The sequence below is a fragment of the Plectropomus leopardus genome, chromosome 8, assembly GCF_008729295.1.
Source record: "Plectropomus leopardus isolate mb chromosome 8, YSFRI_Pleo_2.0, whole genome shotgun sequence".
NCBI classification, from domain to species: Eukaryota; Metazoa; Chordata; class Actinopteri; order Perciformes; family Serranidae; genus Plectropomus; species Plectropomus leopardus.
Window position 1 is genome coordinate 7695844 of NC_056470.1, and position 10143 is coordinate 7705986.

General features: G+C 39.0%; 1 protein-coding gene across 1 annotated transcript in view; it reads right to left on the reverse strand.

Annotated features, from left to right (window-relative positions):
* LOC121947551 (solute carrier family 41 member 3-like) overlaps window positions 1-9576 on the reverse strand; it is a 37898-nt gene extending 28322 nt beyond the window's left edge. Inside the window, exons 1-4 of the mRNA XM_042492643.1 lie at window positions 9460-9576; window positions 7461-7816; window positions 1803-1924; window positions 508-703 (exon numbers count right to left, since the gene is read on the reverse strand). Of these exons, the coding sequence (XP_042348577.1) occupies window positions 508-703; window positions 1803-1924; window positions 7461-7772 (630 nt within the window). The 5' untranslated portion in view covers window positions 7773-7816; window positions 9460-9576. The remainder of the gene's footprint in view (window positions 1-507; window positions 704-1802; window positions 1925-7460; window positions 7817-9459) is intronic.
* Between the last annotated feature and the right edge of the window lie 567 nt (window positions 9577-10143).

A 10143-nucleotide genomic window follows, 5' to 3' on the forward strand; every position in this document is an offset into this window, starting at 1 on the left:
AGCCCTATTACTTATGTGTCCATAGTATTAACAATTAAAAACTGTCAGGGAACAAATACTTGCTCAGATTCATACTATTTTTCTCTACTTTAGACTAATTCTAAACAAACTACTAACTTTTCAATTTCTCCAAATTTCTTGTACAGTAGATCTCCCGTACTTGTGTTAGAGGCCAGTATCCTGGAATCATCTCCATATTGGACATTTACACAACTCACAGTTTACATCCAATGGCATGGAACATAATTCCCAGTTTCGCAGCATTGTTCAAGATCTATATTTTTGTCTGGTGATGGGTTTTTAATGAGGTTCAATATTTATAAACTTTAGCTAAATAAATTTATTTGTTAAAGTAAGGTTTTAAAAATCTATTGTTTTGGTGTTGAAAACCCAGTTATCGCATTAGAACTAGTATCGAAACATTTCAGATGACACCCAACGCTATTATCCATCCATCAGTCAATCTCTCAAAATAAAATACAAATACTTTTTCTAAGATTTTCGTACTTGTATAAGGTCCATAACAATACCAGCGGAGACCATTCCGAGTCCTGACACCAGGTATGGCACTATAACCTGGGCAGCAATGAGCCAGGAGCTCTCTGGTAGGAAGCCATGTTCCGATCGAGTCAATTTCCACGTCACACCACGTAACTTCCTGCCCTGGTAGCGCAGCTCCAGCTCCAGACGAGTCACCACCATGCTGAAAGAGGGTTTCCTCAAGCACTTTTTTCAATGTATAGTTATCTCATGGCAAATGTAATTGCAATCCAAGCATGGGGGACAAATCAGCTTCTGATGTCCAAATAAACTTGGTTTGAATTTTGCCTGTCCTATGAAGTGAGTCGGTTGAGTGCTGAAAAAGAAATCAATCAATGTTGTTGTCCTTGGTTTAAAAGAGGCAAGGGCAAATGTTTTAAAGAACAGAGATACAGGATCTGAAAATGGGCTTTTCTTCAATCTTTCTTGACAGTAAAGTAGTAAAACAATCCGCTTATATTAACCCTTTTTACCTCTGAGGAAAATTGGAAAAAAGGTAATCAGCTACTGCCATGTCTTCAGATGTTCAGAGGTGAAAATCAATCAGTGTCAATTTTCCCTTTGTTCTGATGAATTATCTTTTTTCCCTGGACAAAATCAAAGTTAAAGGCTTTAATTCTAACATGGGGGCATTGGACTGTGGCATCTTTGGCCCAGTGGTGAGTCAGCAGTGATGAAGTATCCATTTGTCAGCTCCACTGGGGAACACAATCATTAACACCATTTCTTACTCATAGGTCACAATGTTCGTCTGAAAGCACAGATGCTCCTCATCCGCAGTCAAAGTCTGTCTTTAAGCAGCCTATCTTTTTAAGTTAAGGTTAGGCTGACATCTACACACAGGTTAAAGAGAATGAACCTGACACTGGAGAGTTCAGATTTGAAGGAGTCCTGATGAAGTCCAATTTCTCTGTTCGACTCCAGAATCCATTTGATGTAGTTTAAAGTATTTTGGATGGAGTTTAGTGTTTGCTGGATCTAGTCCTCTATTTGATCCAATCTGAAATCCACTTGACCTCCAGAGTAAAGGCACAGCTGTATCCTGAAAATTATAATAATAATGTCACAGTGACAGTTGAATGAGTGATAGCGGCAAGAAGATGACGAATAGTCCCAAAGGTCTCAAGAGTTAGAAGCAGCGGGATTCATTTATGTCTTTGTCAGTTCAGCTCCTCCGTTCTGGCAGGCTCTCAATGAGCGTGAAGACGAAAAACAAAAAGAGCTCTGTTAATATCAATAAAAGATCCAAGAGGTCCTCTGACAAGATGCAGCAGCCGGCTTCTGGCAAGCTGGAGTGCTTCTCTCCTCCTCTGTCAGCATCAGGGTAGTCCTGCTCCCTCTGCTCTGCTCTGCTGTGACGTAGCAAAGAAAGAGGCAGGGCTGTCTGCGATGCCCGACATGCAAACTCATGAGGGAAACAACTAGCTTACCGCCTCCCCTCTCTCCCTCTATTTCTTGCTGCGTGCTTGCCTCTCATCCTACCTCACGCTTTCCATGTGACATCCCTCTTTCTACGTCGACTGGCCTGGCTGCGTTTCTCCCTCTCATCCCACTTTTTCTATCTCTCCCTCTAAATCGTGACTCATTCTATCTCTCTGTCCGTTCCATCCACCTCTGGCTCGGATCCACCTGCTTCATTTGCATGTTTGCACTGTGATCCTGTCATAGGCCCCCGGTATTGTATCTCTGTGTTCTGTAACACAACACGTAAGACCAGACAAACATGCACTATATGGTGTGACTAAGAGACCCTGCTTTCATGACGATTCTTTGGACTAAAATATTGATTTCAAAGGACTTTTTAGGTCACAAGAATCTAGAAATCACTCTTCTCCTTACCCCTTTCTCTTGCATGCTAGTGCAATCAACAATGCAGTCGTTTTTTATTTTTAAATGGAGTTAGCGGTTCCTGTTTTCTTTATTATTATCATAAAGTCATTAATCTGATTCCCATTTCACAAGTAAAGGTCTTTTGCATTACATTGATTTTACTTTTTTTTCTTCACTCAAAACTAAGTGGCACACAATGCAGAGCAACTATCATTGCTAGTTTCAGACTGACACTGTTGTCATTTTTGTAGCCAGTTCCCACATTGTTTGAGCAGCACTTGTGCCTATCTGTGCGCCCACGGGCATGTAGGTCTTAAAATGATGTGAAGTCAGGTACGTTGTTTGCACATAGCTATTTTTAAGTTTGCAGAGAGCACATGCTCCACTGACTACAAAAAAAGTGGTCCAAATTCAGAATGGCGCAGTATTTCCCTCCAATTTAAAGGGCACATTATTCAAATAGTAAGATGTGCCTACATAGGTGGGTTCATATTGTGCTTGTTACACACACTGGGATGTGTAGATGGGTCACTGGTGGGTGAATAACATTGTCTAAAATTTGAACATAGCAGAGAGCTGATCAGAGCTGCTGTCCAACTCCCCATTAAAAAGGGCAATATGCGCAATCACGTACATGGAGCAGTGCAACTTCATGGATTATTTTAGACGCTAAAAGTTTAGTTTAGTTTCATCCATCAAGTTTATAACTACAGCTTTAGTTTCACTGCTTAAATGTCTCCTGATATTTGCTGCAGTGGCATTACTGCTGTAAACTGCGTTACTCAGCAGAAAATCTGCTCAAAATATCAGTGCGCTAAGTGCAGGTGCACCTTGCTTTTAAAGGAAATGGGAGATTACATTTTGATTGGTTGAATTCATGTTATGCCCAAAACACATCATATGATTAATTAAGGAACTAAATGTAACCCCTTTGGCCCAGTGTCTTATTTTGTGCCCAAATTATGTGCTTTTCAGTGAGAAAATTGGAGTTGCACACATCATGAATGCACTTGCGCCATGCATGTTTGACCATGCGCTATACATTGTTTAACTGGACCCTTAGAAAAGATTGTCAGGGGTAAAATGTCAGACAAATTTATTTCTATATACTATTATAAACTATATGGTATAGTCTACATTTGAAAAGCTTTTGTATACTTAATCAATATTTTTTCCTTCCTCTCAGTGTATCTCATTACATTCAAATGTGGATGTGTGATACATTTCTTCCTCAGAGTAACCGGGGTACTCCACTACTGGTATTACACTTTCATAAAGTTTGGAAAACAACAAGACAGGTTAAAAGTCCCTAATATGCCTCAAAACATTAAATTCTGCGTTAAGCATTTAGACTAACTAGTAATGCTCATAATGAGCAAACTTAATTTTATGTGTAAAATCAGCCAAGTGAACCTAAAAATGCAAACACATTACATGTAAATAATTATACTACAGACTTTTGAATCAAACAGACAAGTCCAAGGATGGAAGTAAACAACCCACCCTAACTGCAGCTACATCTCACTTTTAAATCAGCACAATAACACTAATATAAAAGAACAAAAGATTTTACTGTTTTAACACAATCATCAGGATATATATCCAGAAGAGAACCTGTTACATGTTGTAAATATGGTCACAGAAACGCTATGAAATAAAGGCTACTATCTACCACAGAAACACCACAAGACAGGATTGCAGGATTTAGTGGCACTTAGCTGTGAGGGGCAGAATGAAACCAACTGAAACTTATCCTGTGTGCCAAACATGTAGGGGAACTACTTAAGGTCCCATCTAGAGCCAGTATTTTGTTTGTCCGTTTTAGGCTGCTGTTGAACATGGCAAACTCCCTGAATGAAGACCCGCCCTCTATGTAGCTGCTGGTTCAAAGGAAACACAACAATTCTAAGCTTCAGGTGGCTATACATTAATGACAACATTGTTATGAATATTATATAACAAAACGGCCTCTTAAATCTTAAACACTGAACCTCCATACTCCAAGCAGCATGCCAACAAGACTGGTCTCTGTCCGAGGATGTCTGTGTACATCTTTGCATAATTCCTGGGGGGGAAATTCCACTTTCCAAATTCCATGCAATTCAAATTTTTTATCAAAGGGCATATTTTATATGATAACAATGCAAAAAATCAAGTATTGCAAGTTGGTTTATTTAAAATTATAAACTAGCAGGTAATTTAATATCTACTTAGTGCTTTCACAGAGATAGAGCACAAATTGTCATATCCCAGAACCACGTCCACTGGGGGAAAAAACTCTTGGCGCCACAATATGCAAAAAAGGGCAAACAAAATGCCTGCAGCTAGCTATAAACATTGGATATGAGCAAGTCAAATGTATGCTTTTGCATCCTACAGAGAGGGAAAGTAATAGTAAGCTTTAAGCTCTACAGTTTGTGTGATTAAATTAGTAAAATACTTGCTGTTAAGTGTCTCAAAGTTACCCCCCATTCTCCCTGCTACTTCTGTATCCACTTTTTGTCCTCTTAAAAGCTCTGTTTTTTGGTTCGACAGCTTATACAAACTGAGTTCAGGGTTCTTTACACTGTGGGTAGTGCATCCCATCACATTCATGCTTTTAGGTATTTTTGTGTTGTCCGCTAGCAGACAGAAAAGAGGCAGAGGTACCTTTACTCGATATAAAGTCAGTGGAGAGCAATGCCCTCTGTCTCTATGTTGAGCATTTAGAATGTGGGCAGAGCGCCGGTGATCAGATGAGACTGATATTAGCAGTTAATCTTCACACGTTAGCTGTTCATTCCATACAAGAGTCCACACCGTCTGATTTTACACAAAAAGAGCTGTATGTCATCACCATGGATTCACCATTGGACTGCACAAATATTGTTTTTTTTTCCTTCTCTCACCTACACAGCCTTCTCCTTTCTCACTTGCATGCAATAAATTAAACATAATGAACACAATCTTTGGCCCTCCCACACTCTAAATCTGTGTGGTCACAGTTTGGCATAGTAATTATTTGTCATTTACAGCATGTAACGCCCCAAGCTGCTTGGAGGTGTACCAACTACGGACACATGTAGGTTCCACCCTGTTTTACAGAAGCCATCATCGGTGGGTAATTATGCAGTGACGATGATCAGCTGTTTAAGGCCGCAGTGTCAATTTCAAGTCATATCATGGAGGCGTCCGCAATCTATTTGCATAATTACAGAATGCAGTCCAAGTTCAGTAAAAGTGAGTGAGCCATAATTTGGAAAGCAAAGGCAACCTGCAAGGGTCAAAAAACTGAAAAAGCCTATTGGCAGACATAGCATGTAGGATGCAACATGTTGGGCATCATTTGAATCCATGAATACAGGAAGTTGCTCTTTCAACAAAATCCATAACCACCACAGGCTACAGCAACAATCCAAATTACTAACAGTGAAGTGCTCTGGTCTTTATCTCCTCTCCATGTCCCGCTATGTCCCCTGTGCTTTGAGGCACAGCAATCAGACAGAGCTCATGACTAATTGTCCTCCATCAGACACAGGAGGGTAAGAGTATATGAGAAAGTGGAGGAAATACTGATGAACGAAGAGAATAAGCCATGTGAGTATCAGTGGAGGACAGAGAGGAAGACAGAGGTACCAGCTCATCACAAAGCAGACAGCACAGCAGTGTGTCTGATTTGTCTAAGCCCAGCTGGCTGTGGACCAGATGCTCGGGACGCCTGGCAAAGGATAAAGACGCAGGGAGACATCATACAAATGGAGAGGGCTGTCTGAGCTGAAACAGCACCTGAGGTGTTTCTCTAAAAGTCTAACTTGAGAAAACACAATTCAAATATTTATCAGTTACAGTTTTTCCTACCTCATATTGTGATTAAATGACAGCCGTTCTTGTAAGAACCAATTTCATCAATTACACACTCACCACAATGCCTTGTTCAATTTTAGAGTCTATTCATCTTATTTCAGGTTTCCCAGCAACAATGAAGCACTCATCAGCAATACCATGTATTTTATGTTACTTAAAGTAGGATAGTGTTTCTTCAACATCTGCTGCTTGTGACCAATATGTTTCTGCATTTTTGCAAACATTTGGCCAGTTTTACAAAATAATATATAGTATTACGAAATATCAGAACCAGAAGACAATATTCACAGCTGTCTTGAAAACACCAACTACTTTTTCAATATTGACTTGTGCACTACACAATGCTCTGGAGTGCTCTATGCAGTAACTAGAATCTAACTCTACAAATAGTATAATACTAATAATATTAGTTTAGCTCAACTTAATCTGCAATTATGCAGAAAAACAAAGTTTCAACAGCATGAATTGACATGCAAACAAAGAAGCTGTGCAGTGTGTTTGAAAATTGATTCAGATTTCAAATACCAACGTTATGATGAAGCTTCAAACCATATAGTACCTCTATAGTACTAGCTAATAGTCATGGCGACTGCTCAGAAAGGTTAAATCAATGAGAATTAAATATGATCACTACAATTTTAATTGACATGCACTATGTCTAATAAGCTAATTATTAGAAAAGCTATGTTTTTGAATCCGCTTACACATCACATTGTTGAACTGATGAGTTAACCATCACTGCTTTTGAAATTTTTCATGACAAAAACATCAAGCTACTGCTACAACACAAAATAAGCTACTTGAAGATAACAGGTAATTGTGTGCTAAAGGTTGTATTTTTAATCCAGTCTTTGTGTTGGATATGGTAGCATCAGGCTGTATGACTTCCTCAGCTATTCTCAAACTGAAATTTATGATAATACAAATTTATAACAGGCTAAGAAAACTGATCAGCACAGAAACCTTTGACTTGTGTTTACTAATAGCCTATGATAGAGGTCTGAAGTCAAGAAAGACAGTGGAGGTGGATCCAAAAATAGACAAATAATATCAATAAACAAGAAATGTATCATTGCCATCTAAAAACAACCCAGTTACACAAGAACGAAGCATCACCGCTGGTTGGAAATGAATTATAACATCTCAGACACAGTACTGAAAAAGCCACATCAAGCTGTCACTGTTATGAAGTGTGTGCACGCTGTCAGATCACTGTCTCAAAACCAAGCTCAAGGTCGTGCACTCACCTGTACACCGTCCAGCACCATGCCGGCCATCACCATGCCCATCCCGGCCAGTAGGTAGGGAAAAAGCACCTGAAGACAGATAGCAATGGAAGACTCCTCCTCCACTTTGGCAACAGACACTTTCGGCTTTTCCTCCACCAGCTTTTTGGGAGGAGGCTGGAGCACTGGGGGTAAGAGGAGGTCATCTTGGCCATCTATGGAGCTTCCCAGATGGGCACCAGGACTCCCACCCGGGCTTTTTCCCTTGGAGCGGGATTTTTTGTTTTTTTTCCTCTGGCGAGTCTGTTGTGGTGGTTTATCCTCACCGGGCATGATGGCAGTGGTGGCTGTATCAAGTGGGGCGATGTGGTTTTAATCTGGGGATACAGAACAAAATGGTGCATCAGGTATTGTTTTATTCAACTTGTACCCTCACTCCGAACAAGTATGGAGCCCCTCAACTGTCAAATAGCAGTAAAAGGTTATCCAGTGAGTCTGAATATACTTCTATAAGTAGTAGTCAATTAATTAGTTAGAATGTCTCGTAAAAAGAATAAATAAAACCCCAATGAGTTGGTAAAAATCATTTTTATTATTTCCATTACTTAATTGAAATAACTAAATTAAAACTAAAGCTCATTCTATAAGTATTTTAGGCTAATTATTGAGTTACCTAGCTGCAGCTAACAAAGCTAGCATTAGCCGTCCATTAAAAATCCCTTAGCTCACATTACTGTTACAAAAGTACAGTAAAACCTGATTAGTCCACTGTATACAGTTGCTTTATCACAAGATTAAGCTTTAACATGGTAGCGGGCAAAAAGGGTTGGTACTCAGTGTGTTAGCTACAGGTGTTTTTGGGAAAGTTAGCTAGCTACACAATCCTCTAGACTATTCCACCAGTGTTAAACAATGGAAGAGGAAGCTCAATTAGCAAGTTTTGACTTATTTTATCAATCAATTGGAAGTTTAAGAAAATATATAGCATTTTTCTTCCTATTTCCCATGCAAAATATTTACCAGACTGCATTATTTATCAATTTATTTAGTTATATTTTCAACTTAACATTTCTATTTTTCAGTTTCAGGACTCAGTATCTGAGAGGTACAGATATGGGCAGTAGGTGCAAATGATAGCTTAAGAAAGTTGTGCTTCTCTCTCCAGCACAAAACCTAAACATACATCATTCATATCAATCATATTTTCAATAAATGTGACCATTTATCATACTACTTTGTAGCCTGATAAGACGTCCAGCATACAGCACAAGAGATATTTTATCTTAGATTTCCATTTTTAAAAAATCCAAAGGAGTTACTGGTTGACAATATACATGCACCATGAGCTCCCAACTGCTAAATCTAGTAATCATACTTCCTACATTACTGCATCATTTCATCACACTTTATATATATACATACATATACATACACACTCACATATATCTATTTATTTATTTCCTCTAAGTTTACACACACACAAAAACGCTTACAAGTAATTCAGTAATACTTAGCCCGGTAGGTGACGTGGATGTTTATTTATTTCTTTCTTTTAACGCGCATGCGATTTAGTAATTCGCGCGCGCGTGTTTAAAAAATAATTGAACAAAAAACATCCAGGGCACCTCCCGGGCTCCGTACACACAGCGACACTGCCTTTCCAAGTTCTTCAATGATGCGAATATACGAAATACAGATGTTCATTTCTCACAAAACATAACCAGTTTTCATTTGAATATGATAACATTACTTTTACAAGCATTAACAAGTAAGGCTATTAGAAACATTGTGCAACCTATTTGTGACAGTTTTTTTGTTTTGTTTGTTGGTCTTAGTACTTGCTCAGTGTAAATAGCTGCTTTTCTTTTGCAAGCTAACAGCAGCCCCTTGAGCACTTAGCCAGTAACCATCTGTTTGAAAAATGGGCGTGTTGATGATGTGTCAACTCAAGTCGAACCGGAGAGACCGAAATGACGTTAAAATACTACTTAAAACAAGAAATACAAACATGTATACGCACAATATCGACGACGGAGTCCCGGAAGTGTCCAAATGTCTCTGCAGATCCATTAGTAACGCATCAAAATGTTAAAATATCGATCAACAATCTTCTGTTGACAAACATGCCGCCACTGCACGCCGCCATGTTTGCATACCATAATACTACTGCACTGGTAACCACGGTTACAGAACTAGACACTCTCTGATTGGATAAACACTAGAGTAGTGACAACGTGTAGCTTCGCCCCCCTGTGGAGAGAGTGAGGATCGGCAGAAATGTGGAAAATAATGTGAATAAATCTTTTAAATTTAAGTACTGAGTTTATTATTATAAATCTGTAAAAGGTAAATGCACACATTTTACTCTGGAATATCAAGATTACCCAAATATTTAATTATCTAAATTTATAAAGAAAAGGTTCTTAACCTTTTTTAAGGTCAAAGACCTCAGAAATGTTTAATAGGAGACACTGCAGAATGAAAAGGACAAAATCAGAACATGTGCAAAACAATCATGAAGTATTACGTTGCTGGGGACCCCCTGGTAGTCTCCGGCCCCCACCAGGGAAACCACTGCAGACACTACTGACAGTAAACATGCAAATACTGTCCCACTCCTAAATCTAAGGCATCCATAACCAAAGCTGCCTGAAATAGCTGCTGCTCTGTCTCTGCAATTAAAAGAAAATCTGTGGCAGCCATT